The sequence below is a fragment of the Chelonia mydas genome, chromosome 10 (genome assembly GCF_015237465.2).
Source record: "Chelonia mydas isolate rCheMyd1 chromosome 10, rCheMyd1.pri.v2, whole genome shotgun sequence".
NCBI lineage: Eukaryota > Metazoa > Chordata > Testudines > Cheloniidae > Chelonia > Chelonia mydas.
The window spans coordinates 75,852,964-75,865,543 of NC_051250.2; the positions used below are offsets into that span (position 1 = coordinate 75,852,964).

Here is a 12,580-nt window from a genome sequence, read left to right on the forward strand (position 1 = left end):
AATATTTTTTCAGCTGATCATTGATATTTTTAATATCTTTGTGTTTTTTTTTTTTTTTACTCTACAATGGTGTGGGCTCTATTTTAGAGCAGGTTGGGAAAGATACCAGTTGCTTCCTGCCAAAACAGGACTGCTCCCTGCAGTTATCTTTGTCCGGTTTCATTTTTAAACTTCTCAAGTGCTCAGGCTTCTGCTGCTTCTGTTGAGAGACTATTCCACTGTCTAATGCAGCTCTCTGTAAGGAATTTTGTCCTGATACTTAATCTAAACTTGTCCTTAATTTCATCTCATTATGTCAAGTTACCCTCTTTACTTACCTCAGGCGGCAACGCTTCCCGTTCCTCAATACCCTTTGTGGATTGTTCCCCCCATTGCTCTGTTTTTAATTGCTTAGCCATGCTATGCTTATTTGGCTCTCTTAATCTTTCCTGTTTTTATATTTAAAAAAAAACCAAAAACCTTTCAAGCTCCCTCATCGCTTTTGTTGCTCTCCTCTGAATTATGTCTGTCTTGTCAATATTTCTGGTGAGGTGATGCCCATAACTGATTCCAGGTGTGGGCACTTGAGACCCATATAAAGCAGAACTTTTTCGTCTCCATTCTGTGACTGGATTCCTCTGTATATTTAACCCAGCGTTACATTGACCAAACTTGCTGCCAGATCATATTGCAAACTCCACTTGTACCTTCACAGTAGGTTGGAATTTGAGATTGGGCTTGTTATCTTACTCCCCAGGCTGCTAAGGATGAGGAACACACAGTTGCCGGGGGGGGGGGGGCGGACCCAGTATGTTTATCCCGAGCAACACATACAACACCCAACACTGGAAGAGGTGTTGGCAGCCTCCAGAGGGAGCTATGTTCTGTCCTTTGACCTTCTGGAAGAAGGGTCATTCCATCATACCCCTTTCTGCACCCCTTCCTCCCCTTTCCCTTCAAACACTGGATTTATGGATGGGAAAAATGCGATGAGTGAAGTGTCAGAATGCAGCAATGTGGCTATCAGGGTTTTGCACAGTTGAAATGCATAATGTGATAGTGTCAAATTAAGGCTGGTCTTCCATGTGGACAGCATTTCTCTTTACAAACCAGGAGACTTGGGTTAGGAAATGAACTCCGGTTTCCAAGCTGTAGACTGGTAGAAGTTGAGCACATTACAAAGTGATGCACATAGGTGAAGGCGGCAGGAGATGACTCTTTGCCTGCCTTGCCAGCTGGGTAAGAATGATAGTGGGACAGGCTCCATAGTCCAGTTAGGTGGATAAAAGTAAGATGTTAAGTGCATGTGAGTAAAGACTTGTGAAAAATAATTTAGGGTGCAAGGGGTGTGTCTCTGTGTCTAGGAGTGAGGAGTGGAATTAGTTTACTTGGTCTCGTTGATTTATATTTATTTTTGTATCTATATGTAATAAATAAGAGAGCACACGCACGCTATCTGAATTTCTGTGCGTTGAGGGGAGGGATGGGGGGAGACTGTCCAATCACTTGTGAATTTAGCACTGCCATATCTCCTGATTATTTTTTTTCTCCCGAAAGGGGATGCTTACATTCTTGTAAAATCTTAAATTTTTGTAAAGCTATAAATTCAGAACAGACTTTTCATCTTATAAAAACAGACTTTTATCAAGATGATCTGAAATAGCATATATCTTACATGCTTTGGAAATCCTACAGACCACAGAGAAACTTTTTACTTAATACAGTATTACACCCTAAAAACAACACCATCTTGCCAGACCACAAAACATCTGTAATTTGGGACAGCAGATGTTGCTACACATGCTTCTTTTTAAGACCAAGAAGTAGCACAAGGGAAAATAAAAGAGAGAGAAAGAAGCACGACATTACAGAGCTGGAAAGGAACTGGGTGGACAAAGAAGTTTGAGCAATTAGCTTAAAAGTGATAAGAGAACTATGCGTGTGTTTAAACATAACTTCGTTTTTTTTTCTCGTTGATTACGTTTATTAAACGAAATAAATCATTTGACTCTTCCTTAAAATAGAACTTTGGCCCAGATTTTTAAATGTATCTAGGCGTTGCTGCACTCAGCATTGCAACACCTAACTGATTTAGGAGTCTAAATCTCATTTTCAAAAGGCATTTAGGCAATTTTGGTTCCTAAGTGAAGTAATGCCTAAATACTTTTAAAAATCTGGACCATAGTCTATAAAAGCAAGAAGTAGTTTGAGGCATGTCAGACTATTTCAAGATTTCTTGAAGAGTAACATTCTGCCGTTTTTTTTGTTTTTGTTTTTGTTTTTTGATTGTAGTCTTTTGTACTCTAACTTTTTCCCTTTGTTTTGTATTTTAACTCTAGCTGATCCCACAGTTAAGGACTTAATTGGAGGCTTCACTGCTCTGCATTATGCTGCCATGCATGGCCGGGCAAGGATTGCACGCTTGATGTTGGAATCAGAATATAGAAGTGACATTATCAATGCAAAAAGCAATGATGGTTGGACTCCCCTCCATGTAGCAGCCCACTATGGCAGAGACTCATTTGTCAGACTCCTGCTGGAGTTCAAGGCTGAGGTTGATCCGCTCAGTGATAAAGGTACTACACCGCTTCAGTTAGCCATTATCCGAGAAAGGTCAAGCTGTGTGAAAATCCTTCTGGATCACAATGCCAACATCGACATTCAAAATGGTTTCCTGTTACGATACGCTGTGATCAAAAGCAATCACTCTTACTGCCGAATGTTTCTTCAGAGAGGGGCGGATACAAACTTGGGCCGCTTAGAAGATGGACAGACACCATTACACTTGTCTGCTCTTAGAGATGATGTGCTTTGTGCACAAATGTTATATAATTATGGAGCAGACACTAACACAAGGAACTATGAAGGACAGACCCCATTGGCTGTTTCAATAAGTATTTCTGGAAGTAGCCGACCCTGTCTGGATTTCTTACAAGAAGTAACAAGTATGTATGTAAGAAAAGTTAATCAAAGCAAGCACTGTCCTTTTTTGGGTTTAACCTCATAGAAACATTTAATCCTAGCATCTCACTGCTAGTTAAATGCGTTAGAAAGTTCCTGGGGGTGATCGTGGGGGAAGCTCATTTACTGTCCTTCTCAGGAAAGGAGCTAACACCGAGGACACCGTATTTAAATTAACTTGTTATATATATAGTCTGGAAGTGTTCATCAAAAGATCTGTATGTGGCTGTAAAATCCAGCTTTATTGGAGCTGGCCTTAAGTGCAAGCATAACGTGGCTTCTTAGGATCCTTTGCTTGTTTCAAATCCTGCAAAAAACTGCAGCTTACTGTCTCATCTGGAATTAGGACCAGAGCAGGAGGAATTTTTCTGTTTTTGTTTGTTTTGTGTTGTTTTTTTCTTCTTCTTCCCCCTCAACCCCCACCCCTGACAGCAACATGAGCCTAGTTGTTTTCTTCTGCCTGTATCTGTTCAATATCTGGGAACACTAGACTTACTGAAATACCCTCCCGTTCTAAAAAGCTTTTGATTTTTGACTACATTATGCAAGATGTTAGAAATGGAGTGACCTATTTAAAAAATTCCTTCATAAGGAGGATGCTGCCACTGAAAATGTTCAGGGTCGAGAACTGCATTGCTAATAAGGTAACAAGGTATAAACAAGGATTATTATTGAGAGGGCCTGACTACTTCTCATGTGCCCAGGATAGTCTTTCAGTATGTGACATGTCTTTGAATTACAAAGTAGTATAGGACAGTTGGTGTGTGGCTTTTTAAAGCGTCTCTTTCTTTCGCATGTTGCATTTTCAAACAATGAAAGTTCATCACCACATGCAGTACAGGCACTAGAGAGAAACTGAATTTTTAATTATTGAATCAGATGAAATTTAGCAATTGTAGATACACATAAGCATTCAGAATCGGACTTCTAATTGTATGCATGACTTGTATTACTGTATTCACTAAAGACCTCTAGTTCATATATATCTGAAAGCTTAATATATACAGTATTTGGACAGGTGAAGGTTGGATAATAGGAAAAACAAGTGGGGGGGGAAGGGAGAGAGACTTTAATTTCATTGAATTTTTTTTTATCCAGAATAGAATTCTACCCCCTTTGTTGCCTGTCTTTGGAAACATTTCTCATCATGTTAGTGGTACTGTTGGGGTTATTTATGGACAAAATAATATTCAATCTTCTAATTTTCCATAGTCTTAGTGGACTGTAACTGTAAGACTGAAGCATATTCTAATCCTTTGAAGTGTGTCCCTAATATCTGAAGCTTCATCAAAAAAAACTGCAAACTTAAATAACTTGTTTGTAGTTTGCCGATTCTGTAGTGGAATTGCTAGCTTCTAACAAGTTAGCATTAATGACTTCTTTACTTAGAAGTCAGAAGTAATTCCAAAGCTTTTAGATGCCCAGAAACTCTAAAAGTATCCTTATAGCTTTAAGAAGTAGCAGTTGTCTTTATTAATACATGCACACAAATAGTCAAGAAACCAAAGACTTAGAATACTGTTCCATCTGCAGTGGTCATTCATTTATTTGTGTGTACAAAAATAATGCTTATGTATAGCTGTAATTTTCAAAGTACTTGAGAACATTTCATTAAAATTAGTGTCTTTTCTTCACACGTTACTGTTATCATTGTTCTGAAGGGCTAAGCATATATTTTAAAAAAAAAATAGTAGTTCTAATATCAATGTGTCCTGCTAAGCCAAATGGGGTTGAAGCTTGTGGGATCTGCGGTGGGAATTACAGGAAGTGGAGCTTCTTAAATGGGGATGGATGTAAAGAGACTGGTAGAGTTCTGATTGTAGTCTGGAGAGGGTTTCATGTGGTTTCCACCCCACCCCCGCCATTGGCTTCAGCAGAACCTGAGAGATTATAAATGGTCTTGATGTGTCTGCTTGGGTTGGGTGCAGGTCTTTTTTCTAACGTCCATCTACCCCATCTCAGCAGCACTTCTTCAGTGGCTGCTTTAGGATATCTGTGAGAGTTGTGTCACTATATAAACTAGAATTATGAAGGTTTAAAATGGAAGAGAAAGTAGGATTGGTTGCAAGATCTCTGGTTACTCAGTCTCTGTTGTGTTAGGCAAGGGGAAACAAGTCAGGACTAAATCAGTTGCAAGGTGGACACTGAGTTTGAAATATCTCAGTCTCACTGGTCATCTCCTGATTCTGCTCTTGTGGGAGGAGGGTAGTGTGACAATGGCCTACGCATCAGAGGTAGTTACTGCCATCTTTGAAAAAAGAAAAGGAGTACTTGTGGCACCTTAGAGACTAACCAATTTATTTATCCGATGCAGTGAGTTGTAGCTCACGAAAGCTTATGCTCAAATAAATTGGTTAGTCTCTAAGGTGCCACAAGTACTCCTTTTCTTTTTGCGAATACAGACTAACACGGCTGTTACTCTGAAACCTGCCATCTTTGAGTTGGTCGTGGATGAGGCTCCTAAATTTGCATTTGTAGTGATAGTCCTGGTTGGATGACATTGTAGAATGTTCATTAGCACCGCAGCTGGGCATTTGCTTGAACATAAACTGAGAAGAGGGCTGTGCTGATTGCATTTTACTTCCGAAAGTGGTCTCCGACTCAAAAATTAATCTGATAGCGTGTCCATCCATTGAGAGTCCAGGGAAGGTGTTACTTTGGATTTAATAGAGGTTGCCCTGTTTCTTGGCAGAATCCCTAATTGAGAGCTGCGTTGATTGCTCTGGGTGACTTCATTGTCAATGTGAGTAATTCATCTGGGTTAACTCAGGTGTTGCTGTTTCACCACACATAGCTGGCCATACTCTTGAACTGTTTTTTGCTTTAGCGTTGGACCAGGACCACTTCTGCCTTTGTTTTGAGCTCAGGATACACATCTCTTGAGCCAAAGGGCCTTCTTTAAACATCTTTTGACTTCCTACTTCTGAGACAGATCAACATGTAGCCCACTGTTGTAGAATACTAATAATCTTATGTCACTTATTTTTGGCGTGGTGTCTCCTAAATGCCATCTGCCCATGTTTTGTTTTTATAAGTTTCCTTTGTATGCAGATGGCCTGGGGCAGATGAAGCATGTAGAGAGTCAGCTAGTAGTCTGGTGGCAGATGTCCCCAGCTAGGTCAAGTATGCAGTGTAGTTGTAGCCATGTCAGTCCCAGGATATTAGAGAGTCAAGGTGGGCGAGGTAATATCTTTCTTCAGACCAACTTCTGTTGGTGAGAGAGACAAGCTTTCAAGCCACACAGAGGTCTTCTTCAGGTGAGACAGATGGTTACATAAAGAATTTGTGAAATCTCATGCCATGGCACTGCATGAGAAAATTTCTTTGCCTCCACCACATCAGCTATTGTTAGGACACTGAAAAATTTATTTCTAGTAGTGGACAATTTGAATTTTTGCCGTCTCATTCAGTAGCAAAGTAGAGTGTTTTAGAGTCTTAGATTTGGAGCTTGCAAGGCATTTAGTTTTTGTTTGGATGTTAGTCCAGTTTTTTAATGTATAGCTTTGTTGATGTATTTTGTGTGTGTACCCAGGGCTTTGAATGAATGTCTTAGATCAGTCATAATAGTCTCTATTTTAACTATGGGAGCCACCACTGGAAGGCAAAGTTTTATAAATTGTAAGTTAATTTGTAAAGGGCATCAAGCCAATATTTTTAAGATGTACTTTCAAAAGCAAGGAACTACATAGACACTTTAGACAATTACCATCTGTTTTCCAGTCTAGGCATAAGTCACCATATTGAAAATTCTTATGCATCTTGAAGAAATATAGTATATTTCTGTCTTTGCTGGCGCTTGTGGGCTTGTTGCTTTGAACTTTTTTTCCTAAACTGGAGTCAGAACACTGGTACCAATAGTCTCACTACAGAGAGCCTATAGCTCCCTATAATGGAGAACAGACAAGAGACCAAGTCTAAATACATCTCCAATCTTTGAATTAGATCTATAAGAAAGACCTGATTTATTTGTCTACATTTCCCTGAGGAAATCTCTCCTGTGCTTTCCAGTGAGATGTGGGGGTCAGACATTTAACTTCCTTTTGTCTTGGGACTCCTTTACATATTGAGAGGCCAGATTAGTCTAAGCATGGAGCTGGAAGTTTTGCCTTGGTTTCCCAATCTGGAAAATAGATAATACCTGCCTAGTTAACAGGGATGGTTGGGAGGATTAATTAATGTTTATATATTGCTTTGAAGATTAAAAGTGCTGCATGAGTTTTGTTTTCTTCATCTTTCCCCAATCTGCTGTGACTTTCACTGTCTCCCTCCCGAGACATTACCTGTCAATCACCACTGTAGCTGAGGTCAGCTAGTCAGGTCTTATTTTGGAGGCCATAAGCAACACACGTTAATTGTCCTGGGAGACTAAATGACAGGTAATTTACGCCATGTCCTGGCAGAGGTTTAGGAATATGAAATCAGGATCAGCCTCTTCATAGTCTTCTGAAGAATGCAGTGGGGTTGAACTTTGAGACCATTTAAAAAACAAAATGAAAAGCTTTTCATGAATACAGTGTGAGCAGTAATTATTTACATATATGGTTACAATCTCAGACAGAAACACTTAAATTGGAGTTCAGGTTGAGAAAGTAGCTGTAAAGTAAAAACACACAGGAGAACATTGTAGTCTAAAAATCATTAGAAAAATTCCAAGTTCAGGTTAACTGAAATGCCACATATTTGAAAGTTTAAGATGGTCCCAAAAAAACCCACTTAAATCTGTCTCCCCATAACTCTCATTGAGCTTAATCCCCATCCAGATGACAAGTTTAGCCAATGAGGAAAATCATCTATGACTAGCCAAGTAGGTTGCATACACCTCTAGAAGGAGACAACTAACTGGTGTATCCTATGCACAGTCTACATAGTGTGAGTGCTAACCATTGTCAAGTAACAGTTGCATATTAACTAGGGCTGTTAACTCTCGCGATTAACTCAAAAAAATTAATCGTGATTAATCACAGTTTTAATTGCATTGTTAAGCAATAGAATACCGCGTGAAATTTATTAAATATTTTGGATGTTTTTCTGCATTTTCAAATATATTGATTTCAATTACAACTCAGAATACAACGTGTACAGTGCTCATTTTATATTATTATTTTTGATTGGCACTCTAAAAATGATAAACAAAAGAAATAGTATTTTTCAGTTCACCTCATACAAGTACTGTAGTGCAATCTCTTTATTGTGGAAGTGCAATTTACAAATGTAGATTTGTTTTGTTACATAACCACTCAAAAACAAAACAGTGTAAAACTTCAGAGCCTACAAGTCCAATCAGTCCTACTTCTTGTTCAGCCAATTGCGAACACAAACAAGTTTGTTTACATTCACGGGACATAATGCTGCCTACTTCTTATTTACAATGTCACCTGAAAGTGAGAACAAGCGTTCGCATGGCACTTTTGTAGCCGGCATTGCAAGGTATTTACGTGCCAGATATGCTAAACATTCGTATGCCCCTTCATGCTTCAGCCATCATTCCAGAGGACATGCTTGCATGCTGATGATGATCATTTAAAAAAAAGCGTTAATTAAATTTATGACCGAACTCTTTGGGGGAGAATTGTATGTCTGTTTTACCCACATTCTGCCATATATTTCATGTTATAGTAGTCTTGGATGATGACCCAGCACGTTGTTTGTTTTAAGAACACTTCCACTGCAGATTTGACAAAACTCAAAGAATGTATCAATGTGAGATTTCTAAAGATAGCTACAGCACTTGACCCAAGGTTTAAGAATCTGAAGTGCATTCCAAAATCTGAGAGGGATGAGGTGTGGAGCATGCTTTCAGAAGTCATAAAAGAGCAACACTCCAATGCGGAAACTACAGAACCCGAACGACAAAAAAAAAAAAAATCAACCTTTTGCTGGTTTCAGAGTAGCAGCCATGTTAGTCTGTATCCGCAAAAAGAAAAGGAGTACTTGTGGCACCTTAGAGATTAACAAATTTATTTGAGCATAAGCTTTCATGAGCTACAGCTCACTTCATCGGATGCATGCAGTGGAAAATACAGTGGGGAGATTTTATATACACAGAGAACATGAAACAATGGGTGTTACCATACACACTGTAACGAGTGATCAGGTAAGGTGAGCTATTACCAGCGGGAGACGGGGGGAATGACCTTTTTGTTGTGATAATCAAGGTGGGCCATTTCCAGCAGTTGACAAGAACTTGTGAGGAACAGTTTGGGGGGGAATAAACATGGGGAAATAGTTTTACTTTTTGTAATGACACATCCACTCCCAGTCTTTATTCAAGCCTAAGTTAATTGTATCCAGTTTGCAAATTAATTCCAATTCAGCAGTCTCTCGTTGGAGTCTGTTTTTGAATTTTTTTGTTGAAGAATTGCCACTTTGAGGTCTGTAATCAAGTGATCAAAGAGATTGAAGTGTTCTCCGACTGGTTTTTGAAAGTTATAATTCTTGACGTCTGATTTGTGTCCATTTATTCTTTTACGTAGAAACTGTCCTGTTTGGCCAATATACATGACAGGGGGGCATTGCTGGCACATGATGGCGTATATAACGTTGGTAGATGTGCAGGTGAATGAGCCTCTGATAGCGTGGCTGATGTGATTAGGCCCTATGATGGTGTCCCCTGAATAGATATGTGGACACAGTTGGCAATGGGCTTTGTTGCAAGGGTAGGTTCCTGGGTTTTTAGTGGTTTTGTTGTGTGGTTGCTGGTGAGTATTTGCTTCAGGTTGGGGGACTGTCTATAAGCAAGGACTGGCCTGTCTCCCAAGATCTGTGAGAGTGATGGGTCATCCTTCAGGATAGGTTGTAGATCCTTGATGATGCATTGGAGAGGTTTTAGTTGGTGGCTGAAGGTGATGGCTAGTGGCGTTCTGTTATTTTCTTTGTTGGGCCTGTCCTGTAGTAGGTAACTTCTGGGTACTCTTCTGGCTCTGTCAGTCTGTTTCTTCACTTCAGCAGGTGGGTATTGTAGTTGTAAGGCATCTGACTCAGATGATGAAAATGAACATGCATTGGTTTGCATTGCTTTGGATTGTTATAGAGCAGAACCTGTCATCGGCATTGACATATATCCTCTGGATTGGTGGTTGAAGCATGAAGGGACATACGAAACCTTAGGTCACTTGGCATGTAAATATCTTGTGACGCTGGCTACAACAGCGCAATGGGAATGCCTGTTCTCACTTTCAGGTGACGTAAACAAGAAGCAGGCAGCATTATTTCCTGCAAATGTAAACAAAGTTGTTTGTCTGAGGGATTGGTTGAACAAGAAGTAGGACTGAATGGACTTGTAGGCTCCAAAGTTTTACGTTGTTTTATTTTTGAATGCAGGGGTTGGGTGTGGTGTGTTTTTTTTATATAATTCTAAATTTGTAAATTCAACTTTCACGATAAAGAGATTGCGCTACAATATTTGCAATGGGGGAATTGAAAAGTAATATTTCTTTTGGTTTTTTTTTCAGTGCAAACCTTTGTAATCAAAAATAAATATAAAGTGAGTTGTGCACTTTGTATTCTGCATTGTAATTTAAATCAATATATTTGAAAATGTAGAAAACATCCAAAAATATTTAAATAAATGGTATTCTATTGTTTAATTGTGCGATTAATCACAATTAATTTTTTTAATCGCTTGACAGCCCTAATGTTGCCTCAGATCAGTGGTTAGGTAAAATACTAATTCGGTTGTATTAAGATCAGTTATTTTATATTTTCAAAAGGACAAGGCATCAGCTTTAACAAAGGATTTCAAATTGTATGCTTTAGAAAATGTTTACAGCATTGTAGGTGTGCATGAAATTTTAAAGATCAATAGAGACCCCCTACAAGGACAATATGGAAACTCCCTGCTGAGAGACGGTTTAAGTAAAACTAAATTTTGTGCTGTAATTTAGGCAAAAAAATTTAAACTTTGACTGTTTTGTGATTGCGTAGTTAAACTCCTCTGAATATAGGAATTTCACAGTGTAAAATTCTGTTGCAACCTTAATTACCCAGGTACAACACTTAAAACAAATGCAGTAATTCCTTGAAATCATCTGCTAGGAATTAATTGGAAGAAGTCTTGTTAAGCTCAATGTTAGTCTTAATTTATGTGTGTGTGGTAACATTCATGAAACTTACTGAAATTGTGAAAATCTATTGCCTCACTAGGTGCTAGTGGTAATCTCACACTGATAAATGGCCTCTGTTTTGAGAGCATGGGTTTTGCTTTGTGTTAGGGCTGTATGAATCAGTTATTTTATCATTGGCCCTGTTAAATAAATAAAATCTTACACAAGTTCCACAATACTTTCCTCTTCTCACTAGTAACAACTGTTCAAAGACGAGTATGTTCTTCAAACAATTTTTGGTTCTTTTATGTAGCATATTGAAGATAGATCAAATCACCTTTTCAAAGAATTGACACAACCCACCTTCTTTCAGTTGAGAAAAACAAAGGGAGTAAATTTTCAAAGCTCTCTGCAGCATTTTAGCAGTGTGACTGTCATTACAGTCAGAGTTGGCTGACTGAAACTGGCACAACACTTTGAAAATATACCCCACAAATCAGCTTTTAGCCTGTAACTGGGTTTTTTGTTCATTTAATTCTTTTGAATCTTTGCTATCTGAGCATAGCAGTTTGAAGATCCCTTTGTGCAAACAAAACTCTTGATATACCTATTTCTGTGTTTTTAAGTAAAGGTAACTTAGTCCAGGAACAGAATATAGCATACAGTAAAATGTCAGGTATTCAAACTGTAAGATGGTCCAATAGCACCTTTTTGTAAAGTACTTATTAATTCAGGAATTTCTTTCAGAACACTTTTCTTTGATATATCATTTCCTAAAAAAGAAATATGAAAGGGAAGATATCTAAGCAGTATGATACTGGAGCTATTTTTGGTGAAAACACCAGCACTACATATGATTTAACAAAGACTACATATCAGTCAAATTACTGATTATATTACAAACAAGAAGTAAATTCTGATGTGTGTTCAGAGTACTAAAATCCCAATGTTGTTAATCTTAAAAATCTTACTATACACCTCCGTACTTCATTTCACAGAGTTGACTGATTATTTTTGCTTCCATATGCAAATTTTCAAGCCAGAGATACCCTTCTTCGGCACACATTTGCTATGCCAGAAATACTGAACTTTGATGGACATCTGCATGACTAATCTAAAACCCCCAACTTACTTGGAATTTTGGTTTTTAGTGCAGTTTGAAAATATGCTTATTGTAGATGTCTCATAGCAGAGGTATGGTCATCACTGATTTTAAATTAAACTGGAGCTTTTAAACTAGCTTGTGTTGCATAAAGTTAAATAGGGGTAAAATGCTAGCTTTGTCCTATGGAACTAGTTACTGGGGGGAGAGGAATCTGTTCAGTTTCACAGTGCACTATTGTACTGATAGCCACAAACTATGCAACTGTTCCTTTCGAGGGGCAGGGGAAATAGTCTGAGTATATGATTGTCATGTTTGATATTCATACTAGTCATATGGATTTGATTTGTTTTAGACCAGTGAAATCTTCATAGTGGCATTTACAATGGTACAAAACCAAATCCTGTTATGTCACTTGACTTCCCTAGCCATTTTACTATTACTGCTTAGATTTGGAATTCTAGATACTGCATTTCTTAAACGGTCAGAGCAGGAT

General features: G+C 38.4%; 1 protein-coding gene across 9 annotated transcripts in view; it reads left to right on the forward strand.

The window, feature by feature from the left end:
* ASB7 (ankyrin repeat and SOCS box containing 7) overlaps positions 1 to 12,580 on the forward strand; it is a 47,902-nt gene that overhangs the window by 20,424 nt on the left and 14,898 nt on the right. For all 9 annotated transcript variants that reach the window (XR_005226944.2, XR_006284133.1, XR_006284134.1 and 6 more), the window contains one exon: positions 2,319 to 2,924. Coding sequence is in view for 6 of the 9 variants with exons in the window: in XM_037909844.2 (XP_037765772.1) it covers positions 2,319 to 2,924 (606 nt within the window). In the remaining 3 variants the exon portion in view is untranslated. The remainder of the gene's footprint in view (positions 1 to 2,318; positions 2,925 to 12,580) is intronic.